The sequence below is a fragment of the Labeo rohita genome, chromosome 1 (genome assembly GCF_022985175.1).
Source record: "Labeo rohita strain BAU-BD-2019 chromosome 1, IGBB_LRoh.1.0, whole genome shotgun sequence".
NCBI classification, from domain to species: Eukaryota; Metazoa; Chordata; class Actinopteri; order Cypriniformes; family Cyprinidae; genus Labeo; species Labeo rohita.
Genome location: NC_066869.1, coordinates 19,112,178 through 19,125,154, shown reverse-complemented (window position 1 = coordinate 19,125,154; position 12,977 = coordinate 19,112,178). Strand labels below are relative to the sequence as shown.

At 38.5% G+C, this 12,977-nt stretch overlaps 1 protein-coding gene across 1 annotated transcript; it reads left to right on the top strand.

The window, feature by feature from the left end:
* Nucleotides 1–6,544: 6,544 nt before the first annotated feature.
* Nucleotides 6,545–10,175, top strand: gja8b (gap junction protein alpha 8 paralog b). The gene is made up of 2 exons (XM_051109614.1): nt 6,545–6,680; nt 6,962–10,175. The coding sequence occupies exon 2, from the start codon at nt 6,977–6,979 to the stop codon at nt 8,153–8,155; it is 1,179 nt and encodes a 392-aa protein (XP_050965571.1). The 5' UTR covers nt 6,545–6,680; nt 6,962–6,976; the 3' UTR covers nt 8,156–10,175.
* Nucleotides 10,176–12,977: the final 2,802 nt, after the last annotated feature.

Below are 12,977 nucleotides of genomic sequence, written 5' to 3'. Positions count from 1 at the left end.
TATTACGTAAAAGGCCTCTGCAAACGCCAAACAAAACATTGGCGGTGTTCAAAGTGATACTGACCAAAAAACAGAAAACCTCTTGGTGTCCGTCTCCGTCTCCTCTTGTGTTCTGGTGTCAAAGTTTATTTTCGCATTCACCTTTTGGAAACAATGAAGAAAAGATGGCAGGTTTCCATACTCAGCAAAAATCTTTATTAAAATTCTTTTTCACCACAATGGTTGTGCTGATACCTTAGACCCTTTCAGATTTGACATTCAGACTCAGCTTTAAGATTATATGGGGAAAGAATGTAACATTTTTTTTTTTGGCTGGGTTACAAGTTGAAGTGAACAGTTAAACTTAAACAAACCGTCAGTCCGTTGTTACATAATAGTTATTCACAGTGACCACAAAAAGTATATTTAAAAAGGGAAGGGTCTTTGCATCAAGCCTTGTGGTTTCTGCAAACAAATGATGCTGGAGCTTTTCTAAGAATCAAGCTTTTTTAAATTGAGGTATAAATAGTTTCCTTCATTCACACAAATTTCGTGATCATTTTCAGTGATATGCTGATTCCTTTATATATATGTACATAATCTAAAATGTTAAAAAGAAACTTTTTTGTCATTATTGTACAATGGACTGAAACTTATGGTAGAATTTTATTTAAATTATTTGAAAAATGTTTTAAATGACTTGAGTGTTGTTTTTGCCAATATGATACGTGGGAGTGTCAAACGAATCATGATGCTGAAAACACCTCTATCTTTTTATACAGGAGGCCATGAAGCTGCATAATGCTAGTAAGTGACAGAGACACCCTTCGCATCAGGGTTATCACCTGAGAGAGAGTGGACCCTTCTACAACCTGAGAGTGTCTGACTCAACCCTGACAGAGTCCTGGCTTAGAGAAAGAACCAGACAACCAGACGTTCATACACGATAATTAGAGTATGCATATCTGTAGAGTTGATGTCAAAAGTTTACATACACCTTGCAGAATCTGTAAAATGTTGATTATTTTACCAAAATAAGAGGGATCATACAAAATGGATGTTATATTTTATTTAGTACCGACCTAAATAAGATATTTAACATAAAAGACGTTTACATACAGTATAGTCCACATGAGAAAATAATAGTTGAGTTTATTTAAATACAAATTTTTTGTCCTGAACTGCCCGCTGTTCTTCAGGTACAACAAACACTCAATGATGCTCCAGAAGGAAACACAATGCATTAAGAGCCAGGGTTGTAAACAAAATGAAGATGTGAACATTTTTCTTATTTTGTCTTAATATCATGTTTTTTCATTTAGTACTGTCCTTCAGAAGCTACAGAAGATAATTGTTGCCCAGAAGACAAAATAAGTTCAACTGAACCTTCTGTAATAGTTGCTTATGAGGGACTGACAATCAATCATGTTCATGCAAAATGCATGACCTCTCTTATTTTGGTAAAACAATTAACATTTTGCAGATTCTGCAAGGTGTACGTAAACTTTTGACCTCAACTGTAGATTTCCAACTTAATTGTCAATAACTCATCACAATCCTGGATTAGTGGCCTAGATTTGATTTGTAACCCCTGCTCCACTCTCACCCCAGAATGTGATTTTGACCAAGGGGAACCCACTCAGTTTAATAAAATAAGGTGAATTCAACTTAAAGCAATGTAGCCTATGAGGAATAGGGCTCTCTGAACTGAGTGAACTCTGGTTTGAGCTGATGAGCATGATTGATTGTCAAGATGATTTTCTCCCCCGTTTAACATCCTTTACTTATCAGGGCCACTGGACTCCAGTCTTCTAGGGTCTCTTTGTGACTAGTGGCCACACTGCCTTCCGTCTTTCTATTGTATTGCCACAGGCCTTTCTTTCCTCTTGCTGTACCCTAACCAACATGTACATACACAGGAAGTCTCATATCCATTTCCTTTGAGTTTGGAACAATTGATCACCTTTTCTCCACCCTTTCTCCTGCCAATTCAGTATTGTAGGTGATGCATTAAAGGCCATGGAAAGCTGGGACTCTTGGTCAGGGTGTGGTTAGATAGTTGTTTGTCACCATGCTTCCAGAAAATTAACTATTTTAAACCTATGTATGTGGACATTTTGTTTTTTCGGGTCATTCAAGGGCTAAATCCAGAAACCAAGAAAGACTGGACAATGTCCCATCAAAGGCGTAAGATTAGATTTCCAGTGAAAGCTGGAAGTTTGTTATGTACAACAAAGGGTCAACCAAACCCATTAGTTTAGATGTTAGCCAAAAGTGTTCTCCATTGTATTCCAAGCAGTTGGTGTACAGAGATATGTTAAAGATGGTTTAATAATCTCATTCACAGTAACTCTGCACTGCAAGTCTGCTGTGAGGCTTCATTCACTCTTTAGTCTCCCACATGGAATGGAAGTGGACTGAATCAGGTAAATCCTCCTTATTGTAGCTGGTATCTCTGGCATGCACAAAGAACAGAGAAGAGAGAGACCCACACTGGATCCATCAAATGGCTGGCGCTAGAATAGAGATTAATGGGGATTACCACGGAAGAACAAGAGGATGGGCACCACTGTCAAACCATGCAGGAGTTCTGTGTGAGTCTGGAGAAATATATTTAGAAAGTAAATCCACTTTTTACAGATTTAAGACAGAATGTGGTACATTCTGTTAGTATTGTTCACAAAGAGTCTTCTGGAAAGACCAGTCATTGTTCAATTTTGGATGAGAGTCTCCAGAATGGGATGTTGGTGTGCTAGCTTTCCCAGCAGGATTCTAAACTAACTTGAAGGAGAAGTTCACTACCAGAACAAAAATTTACAGATAATTTACTCACCCCTTGTCATCCATGATGTTTGTGTCTTTCTTCAGTTGATAAGAAATTGTTTCTTGAGGGGAAAAAAAAAAATCAGGAATGTTCTCCATATATTGGACTTAAATGGTGCCCCTACGTTTGAACGCTTTCAAAATGAAGTTTAAATGTTTTTATACCTACTCTAACTGTATTGACACGGATTCCACAGAGTACGCATGTGCCCCGCAGAGACAAGACAAGACGAGCATTTGAGATTAAAAAGTATATAAATTGGCAATTTGAAATTGAAAATGACCGATCGTTTCACTTGATACGACCCCTCTTACTGGGCTTTGATCAATTTGAGCCCTTTGAAGCTGCATTTAAACTGCATTTTGGAAGTTCAAATTTGGGGCCACCATTGAAGTCCACTATATTGATAATGTAACTGAAAAATTTTCCTCAAGAAACATATTTTCTTATCGGCTGAAGAAAGAAAGACATGAGCATCTTGGATGACAAAGGGTTGAGTAAATTATCTATAAATTTTTGTTCTGTAAGTGAACTTCTCCTTTAACTAGCACAAACTCCCATGGCAAACCAATGGAAAATCATGTAAACCATTTGGCTACATACGCCCACCAGCAAGACCAACACTAGCAAGTATAAACCATCGTAAACCAGAGTTTCAGCCTTTCAAAAGCGACTGTTTATTTAGTAGTTCAAGTTAACGCTTTTTTGTGCACATGGGATGCGTCACCCCCGGCCTTTTCCCCTGCTAATGGCTAATGTTACTTATATGCTAATGCTAGCCTTTCACTGTATCCTATGTAGTTTTTTGGCTGTCAGCTAAATCGTCTCTCAGGAGCAGGAAACGTGGTGCAACAGCATGTAGGCAGATCGGCGTAAGATAACTTTGTTTGAGGGATGGTGCTATGCTTAGCCATTGCCTGGGGCCTGCTTCATTCGCACAATCTGGGATCATGCCTCAGTGCGCACGTTTAATGGACACAGCGGACTTCATCATGACATCATGCCTTTGTTTGAAATCCCAACACCCATTCACCACTCTGCTGCTGGCTTAGGCTGCCAGCGCCGGCAATATCAACAAGTAGCACCTTTAAATGAAGGCTTCAGGGTCAAGCTAACATGAGGACTGTTTGGTTTAACTTTTTGCATACCCTATGGAGATAGTGTTAAGATACTTGTGTAGGACTCTGTTTAAAAATCAATGTAAGTGTACTAGGTGAGTCATGCAAAGATAAGGTTAGATTTTTTTGTGAGGCTATATTGGTTGCCAAAAAGGTCAGTAGATGCCTAAAACAAACAGCTTAAGCAGGCCTGCTGGTCTCTTCTTTTCTCCCAACTGTGTTTTTGATGGTTTTAGAGGGGTTTTGGGCACTTATCAGACTGGGAGACTAGCCTAAACCAGCTAAGATGGTCTTAAACATGGGTGTCCAATCCTGCTCCAGAAGGGTCAGTGTCTGGAGGATTTTAGCTCCAGCCAGCTTCAACACATTTGCCTGAAAGTTTCTAGTTAGAATGATGACCTTCCCCGGCATATGCTGGTAGGTATGTTTTGATGCTGGGATGCTGGTTAGGTGTGTTTTGATGCTGGTTTAAGCTAGTCCTTTGCTGGTTTCTGCTGGTTCTTAGCTGGTTTATGCTGGTCCTTTGCTGGTTCATGCTGGTCCTTCACCAGCAACATGACCAGCTAAGGACCAGCATAAACCAGCAAAGGACCAGCTTAAACCAGCATCAAAACATACCTACCAGCATATGCTGTTTTTTTCACCAGGGTTGATTAGCTGGTTGAGATGTGTATAATTAGGGCTGGAACTAAACTCTACTGCAGTGATTCCCAACCATGTTCCTGGAGGCCCCCCAACACTGTATGTTTTCCATATCTTGTTAATCAAACACACCTGATTCAGATCATCAGCTCATTAGTAGAGACTCCAAGACCTGAAATAGGTGTGTCAGGCAAAGAAGAGATGCAAAATGTGTAGTGTTGGGGGGCCTCCAGGAACATGGTTGGGAACCACTGCTCTACTGGACAGGATTGGACATGCCAACTTAAAGGTTTAGTTCATCAAGAAATGAAAATTCTGTCATTAAGTACTCACCTTCATGTCGTTCCAAACCTGTAAATCCTGCATTCATTGAAAATCTGAGAGCTTTCTAACCCTGCGCAGACAGCAATGCAGCTACCATGTTGAAGACCCAGAAAGGTAGTAAGGACATTGTCCATGTGACCGTAATGCTATGAAGCTACAAGAATACTTTTTGTGTACAAAGAAAACCAAAAGTAATGACTTTATTCAACAATTTCTTCTCTTCAGACTCCGCCATGTGTTCAGAAGAGTACCACAGTGTATTCATGTTGTGCTGCTGACGCTTCCACAGTCTTGTTTGTTTACTTTGTGCACAAAAAGTATTCTTGTAGCTTCATAGCATTACGGTTGAACCACTGATGGACTCATGGTCACATGGACTATTTTAACAATGCCCTTACTACCTTTCTGGGCCTTGAACGTGGTAGTTGCGTTCAATTGGTTGGCCAAGCTAGTCTCCCAGTCTGATAAGTGGCCAAAACCCCCTCTAAACAAAGCTAAACACAAGCTCAGAAACATTTTTGAACACTCCTTTTACGTACATACTTTCCTGAATGATTATGGTGCATTTACTCAGTCTTCACTACTAATCCAGTTATTTTCTCAGAAGTGTAAATGCAACAGGGTCATTGGGGTTATCAGGTTAGTCTTGTATAGTAGCAATAAAATGTTTTAACACCTACTTATGGTACATTTCATAGGTGTTATGTTGCTTAATATAAATATACAATGCAAATAAACTGCCTCCACCCACCAAACACTCACATATCCACCCACTGATCATCATTCTTCAGTATCAACCAATGGCAACACTTAGCCCATGATGTCATTTCTAAAGCACATTCCAGTTGGATAAAAAGTGGTCCACAAAAGCTAAAGCATTGTCCAGAGAGGGATTATTGGTTGCAGTTCTAACTAATTAGACTTGACTCTTTTGACTTTATGTTGCTATAAAAGCATGTGTAAAACCTGACCTACTGTATTTAAATATTGTATTTAAATATGCATTTACATTTTACATTCTACAACATGTCAAATGGTGTAACATCGTGTTTTATAACCATGCCCTGATTCCCATGCGTTATTCTCACATGAAATACTTAAAAAGAAAACTCTTTATTAAACTTGTTATTCACTTAATGTAACATAAAAATAAGCATGTTTAAATGTTTGCATGATTGGGATTTATTTTTATAAAAGTGAGGTTGAAAGAACCTCATTAGATAGTTGCTAATCAAGCTAGCCTTGAAAAAGAACAGCTCTATCATTATGATGAGACCACTTTCTCTAATGGGTTATCATAGCATTAGCCTTAGGTCGATAAAAATCGACATGTGAACAAATTTATGTGTAAAGCCCACCTTACCACTTCCTGTGCGTCAAAGAACCAATGTTTCTGAGAAACTTTATAACCAGAGTTTATAATAGCTAAATTGATAACAGTGCAGTGAATCTTAAAAAGATAGCGCATGCACAGAATCATGCACCATGTCAAGTTTACACTTTTAAAATCACCCTTTTCCCAACGCTGGTGTCACATACATTCCCATTTGTGTTTGTGAATCCTATTGTACTACGCGTCACCATGCGTCGCCCTCTGAATAAAAGCTGTCTGGCTCCCAGCTTAAATATTGCAGCAAACTAAAAACCAACCATCAGACTGGATTCATTCACTTCTGCTCACTCGGGCGACAAGGATTGGAGGCCATAGGTGGGAACCAGAGAGCAAAAAGTTCACTTCACACCACAGTGTGCCAAGAGAAGGGGAACACAAATACTCTGGAGCTCTTACTGTGGCAAGTTGCCCATTTTATACTGTTTAGCTGTATTGCTGTTTGGTCTGTATAGTGCGCCTTTGGTGTAGAGCTTTGCATTTGATTTGGTTATGGGGACTTTTTTAAGAGTTTTGTAACTCTGGATGCTTTCTAACTCTAGATGGTTATCTGATAGAACTAACTACCTGATAGATTTCTAACAGTATATTGTTTGGGACAACATACATGAAGTTTACTCCTAAGTTTTCAATGCGAAAAACATTTTGCGTCGCTTTCAAACATCTCTTTTGTTTGCTCCGCAGTGCTGACAGTCAACCATGGGTGACTGGAGTTTTTTGGGCAACATCCTCGAGGAAGTAAACGAGCATTCGACGGTAATTGGTAGGGTGTGGCTCACGGTTCTCTTCATCTTCCGAATCCTCATCTTGGGCACGGCTGCGGAGTTCGTGTGGGGCGACGAGCAATCGGATTACGTGTGCAACACGCAGCAGCCGGGTTGCGAGAACGTTTGCTACGACGAGGCCTTCCCCATCTCGCACATTCGCCTGTGGGTGCTCCAGATCATCTTTGTTTCCACACCTTCTTTGGTGTACGTGGGCCACGCGGTCCACCATGTACACATGGAGGAGAAGCGCAAGGAACGAGAGGAGGCTGAGCTCAACAGGCAGCAAGAGATGAATGAGGAGAGGCTGCCGATCGCGCCCGATCAGGGAAGCGTCCGTACGGCCAAAGAGACGAGCACGAAGGGCAGCAAGAAGTTCCGACTGGAGGGCACTCTCTTGAGGACCTATATCTGCCATATTATCTTCAAGACACTCTTTGAGGTCGGGTTTGTGGTGGGCCAGTACTACTTGTACGGCTTCCGAATCCTTCCGCTCTACAAGTGCAGCCGTTGGCCGTGCCCAAACACGGTTGACTGCTTCGTCTCAAGACCTACTGAGAAAACCGTGTTCATCATCTTCATGTTAGCCGTGGCCTGCGTATCACTCTTCCTCAACTTTGTGGAAATCAGCCATTTGGGGCTGAAAAAGATCCACTTTGTGTTTCGTAAACCGGTGCGGCCGCAAGTTGAGGGACCAGGGGCGGCCGAAAAGGCCTTGCCTTCCATAGCATCCTCCTCGATCCAGAAAGCCAAAGGCTATAAGTTGCTAGAGGAGGACAAAGCCACATCGCACTTCTTCCCTCTGACTGAGGTGGGGGGAATGGAAGCTGGCCGGCTGCCGGCTCCATACGAGCCATTTGAGGAGAAATCGGTCGGTGCGTCCGCACCTAAGAAAGACGTGTCTAAGATGTACGACGAAACGCTGCCCTCCTACGCCCAGACGACCGTGATAGGACCCAGCGCAGCGGCGGGAGTTGTACGCAGGGATGAAGACGAGGACGAGTTGGCCATCGAAGCAGACGTGGAAGCCAGCGAGACGATAGAAGACACGCGACCACTCAGCAGCCTGAGCAAGGCCAGCAGTCGGGCAAGGTCAGATGACTTGACGGTATAAATAATATAGAACTGGATTAGGAGTGCAGCAGTATAAAATATAGTTTTGGAAAGTAAAAATGAGAAAGAAAGAGGTGCCTTTCGGCAACTGCGACGACACTTATAATACCAGCTCTTTATTTTGAGGAAGAAAGCGATTTGAAAAAAATAATGCTGTGCAATTTTCATGCGGAAACTTGAGAGCTTGATTCATTTTTTTTTTTTTTTTTATACAGCAGTATTTTTTTGTACTGTTTTTATCAAACAGTTAACAAACCAAAGTGATCTGCAGCAGCTAGATCTGCATAGGGAGGAGTTGGGATTTAGCAAAACGTGGTGTTTTTTTTTTTTTAAATAACATTTTCTATCCAGAATTTTACTGGAAGGTGGGATTCTGATGTTTACATTTTTTGGACTAGCCATTAGCTGAATGTTGTATGTGATATTTTGTTATTATTCTGATAAGAAAACTGTCAGGGCATCATCCTTTTCACCTCAACAAGTTCAACCATACATGATGATAAATACTCGATCAAGCTTATTGATTTGTATGTGAATGGTACTGTAATGGATATGTGTATGTGTGAGGTGAAACAAATGCTGATAGTTGCACAGTCGTTCATCATGGCATAGTAGCAAAATATAAAGTATCTATTCAAAGAAATGACCACCGCTGATATACGTCAAGCATAATATCTTGTTTTGGTCTCACTGACTTAGTCTTTTGATTTCCTAGACGGTAGGTTAGAGTGTATCTAGCGATAACTGTAATAACTACATTAGCCATAGAAAAGATTGTAGGCCACATTCTTTCTAGTCTCTCTGCGCGTACAGCCATGATGATGATGATAAAGATCACGCCCAATCAGCACAAAGTATTGTTCGGCAAGAGACAATAAAACAACATTACGTGACATGTCAACGCAGACACTCTGACATCCTTGATGTTGTTGGAAACAGCATTTCTATACCTTGGTTCTCAGTGACATTTCATTTAAAAAGGCTAATTCTAAATATTTCAAAGGGCAGAAGGGTTTTATAGACTTATCATAGCAGAGACATGTCTTGTATTTTAAAATTTAGTATGAAATATAGAAAAATAAAAATAATCGGTTATGTATGAGTTTCAGTTTTCGATTGTTTATTTTATTTTAATTATTACTTCTGACCAATTAAATTGTCCCTTTGTTTGTAACATTCTCACAGTTCTACCAAAGTCATAATACACAAATATCTGAAATGTATCAAAATCGTTCATGTCGAACGAGTGTTTATGATAACTGGTATGTCAAAAAAGTTAAAACTGCCTGCATTTTCTTTTTTTCCTCTACCTTGCCAATGGTTTCATATTAGTTTGAATTGAATGTAAAATGTTTTATTTCATGTTGCTGCCATGAAGTAAACTCTTCCAGAACCTAAATAATTGAAATACAACATTTCTAAATGTCATATGTGGATGATATTATTTAATTTCAAAAACACACAATGCTTCGGCAGACTACATGAGGTGATGCAATATTGAACCCAGACTTAAATAGCACAAAGATCATCAAATAGGTCAAAAACAATATGCAGAAGTGAAAAAAAACATCGTTTTGTCCCCTAGTTACTGGTGAAGGACGGCACTGCCTGTTCACAAAACTTCAAAACAAATTATTAAAAGGTTTATCTCCTCTGTTTCATGTCTCTGATAAACAGTTCTTCACTGTGTCTTTTCTCAGAAAATGGAAAGTGGTTAGCGGAAACAACAATGAAACCCTGAGGGCTGTTATTGATAAGATAAAAGCATAAGATTACTTCATAGAGAAGCTTGCATGAAATGCAAAACTAAACAGCCAATCTATTACCACAGAGTTTGCAGCAGAGGACTAGTGCTACATTTTTGCTGTGGTGACAGACGTAGCGCAGACAGCGGTCAGCCCGTTTGCCGAATTGTAACAGCACACATCAGGGTGATGAGAGTAAATCTGATTATTGGCTCTGTGAGTTTCAATGGCAAATTGTACTGGAAAGTACTTTGTTTCAGGCCTTCTGCTATTTTTTCCCCACACCATTTATACTAACTTGTAATCCTTTACAGCACCTATACAGAAATGATTGTCAGTTGAAACCTGTGGATATAGCCAATAAAAGGTCATGTGTGGTCAACAAAGCTGTCTGACGGTGTTTATTAATAGCACAGTGTGAAAAATCATTCTTTCCAACACAAACAAGTTTACATCTACAGATCTCCCTCAAACACACACATCGAATTCTTAAAGACAAATTATTCAACATTTTTACATTTGTGGAATGTGAATCATTATATATTATTATATATGATTATTATAGATTAAACATAAATTATATGAAGAGTTCAAATGCAAAAGCCTCTAAATCCATCTGATGGATTTCTTAAATATTAGCATTTCTTTCTGGCTACTTTGTGTAGGTTTCTATGTAAGTACTGGTACTTCTGATTGGGCTGAGGCTGGAATTTAGCGAGTTTGAAGTAAAAGTACTATAGTATATACTATATACTATGTGTCAGGAGCATTCACTTAGTATCATTATCTATTTTTTTTTTTTTTTACAGATTGCTTTACATCTTTAAAACTTAAAAATGATTTAAAAATTGCCAGTCTCTTTTGCAAGACTCAGAACACTTTGCTGCTCTCTTGTGGTCATTTGATGATTATTTTATTTCTACTAAACATTTCTGTGATAAAAAGTATACAAATCTGTTTGAGAACAAGAAAGAAATGTGTGCAAAGGTGATTTGAATGTGTAAAAATGCCATTATGGACAAGTAAAAAAATTATACTGATGCTAACTAATTCATTAATAAAGATGAGATGATCACTGCAAATGTAAAATATTTATTTTGTGACACTCAGTAGTAAAGCCATTGGTTGTTACTTATTTTTTATTATTATTATTATTAGAATTCTGGACTTTTTTTCTAGTCTCGTTTTGTTTATTATAAAGTTTTTCTGAAAGGATGTTAGTTTTGACGAGCATTTCCTGTGTGAGGCCGCTCATAGGAAATGTGAGAATAGCCAACCACAGTGCAAACTAACATGCAAACGTCGCTCACGAGCCTTTATCAAGCAGCAGATGTCAGAGGGTGAGTTTTATCGCCAGTCTTAATTGATTTACATTGATTGTTTTAGCCTCGTCTTCAAAAGAGAAAAACATTACAGAAGTATTTTATCTCATGCTACTTTGTAGGATGTCATTTTGATTTCAACAGATGAATGGACAACAATGGATGAAGGTGAGCTGAGACTATGATGAATTAATTGTGGACTAAACTGAGACAGACATTTACTAAATGACTACGTTAATTCAGTGCCCTCATGAATGGCATGACATAAAACAGTTTTTAAAAAACTACAGGTGGAAAAGACATTGTCTAAACAAGATTTTTTTTCTTTTAATAGAAAAAAAAACGCACTTATCCACCTTTTCAATAATGGTCCTGCTGTCCGTCCTTTGGTGTTTTGTTTTTCTTCTGGTATTCAGTATCTGCTTGTTTTTACTGAAAAGTCAGCAGGGGGAAAAGTAAGTCACATCTTCCTACGCAATCTTCATTCAAATGTAGTTTAATGAACTAAACGTAACATGTCAATACTACAAATTTCACTATCGCAAAATTAAAAACGTTTCCTGCTTCGATTTCGCAGGCAAAAATCACAACCGTGTACTCAAGGAGATGAGGTAAAATATTTTCATATTCACTACATTATAGCTGGGGCAAATGCAAAACACAGCAGTGCACTGATATATGGACAGTTGATTATTTATTATTGATTGGTTATTGTTTCTTTCTGAAAGGTCACAGATGCAGATGTCTCTTTAAATGAGGTATGAATTTTGAGACTCCCACTTATCAGCTTTTCTGTCAAATCACAAACCTCTACTTAGTATGCATTTATGCCAATGGTCATTTTAGCTCTGTCTTTATGTTTAGGATTCTGAAAAGACGAAGAAACGTGAAAAAAATAAAAGCTACAAAGAGAGGGTAAACTCAGTGTACTACGAGTGGTTTATAGATCACAAACCACAGTGGAAATCCGACAATTCAGACTGCATAGTAGAGTACAAATAAATGGACTACTGTTCAGTAAATATTGAGCTTTGTTGTTGTTTCAGTAATAAGAAATGTCTTTACGTTTGTGCGTGAGTTATATGCAAATCCTTTTGTTTTTATTGGTCATGATAATCCATAAGAGGGCGCTGCTGCACTAAATCACTAATGAGTGAGATTTATAAATAACAAATGGTATACTTTAAAAATTCCTAACCTGTAGAATTTTTTTTTTTTTTTTTTTTTTTTTTTCCGTTCTGTGTTTTCTTCTTTGTTCTTATTGTTTTATATCCATGGAAGTCAATGGTAACCAAAACTTGGTTACCAACATTTTATAAAATGTCTTTTGTGTGTGTCATATGGGTTTAAAAATGAGGTTGAGTAAATGATAACAAAATGTTCACATTTTTGGGTGATATATTCCTATAAATAATGTACAGATTCAAGTGTATAGTATAATAATGTTTGTTTATGATTTTTATCATACTTATGCGCTTAACCAGTTTTATAAGAACTTGATTGGGTAATTGTAATCCATTTAAATAATTCCAATAAAGTTTTTTGAGTACAAATAGCCCGTCTCTGTATACTTGCGTAACCATATTTTTGGGCCAAACCTATACAACCTCCATTTGAGTTTTTTTCTGCAGTGTAAAAATGCATATTTTTTCTGTTAGGTTTAGGTTGTAGTATTTATAACTAGTCGTCTATGGAATGTCCCAGCTAAGTAAACGTGTGTGTGTGTGTGTGTGTGAGTGTGTGTGTTTGGGGGTGG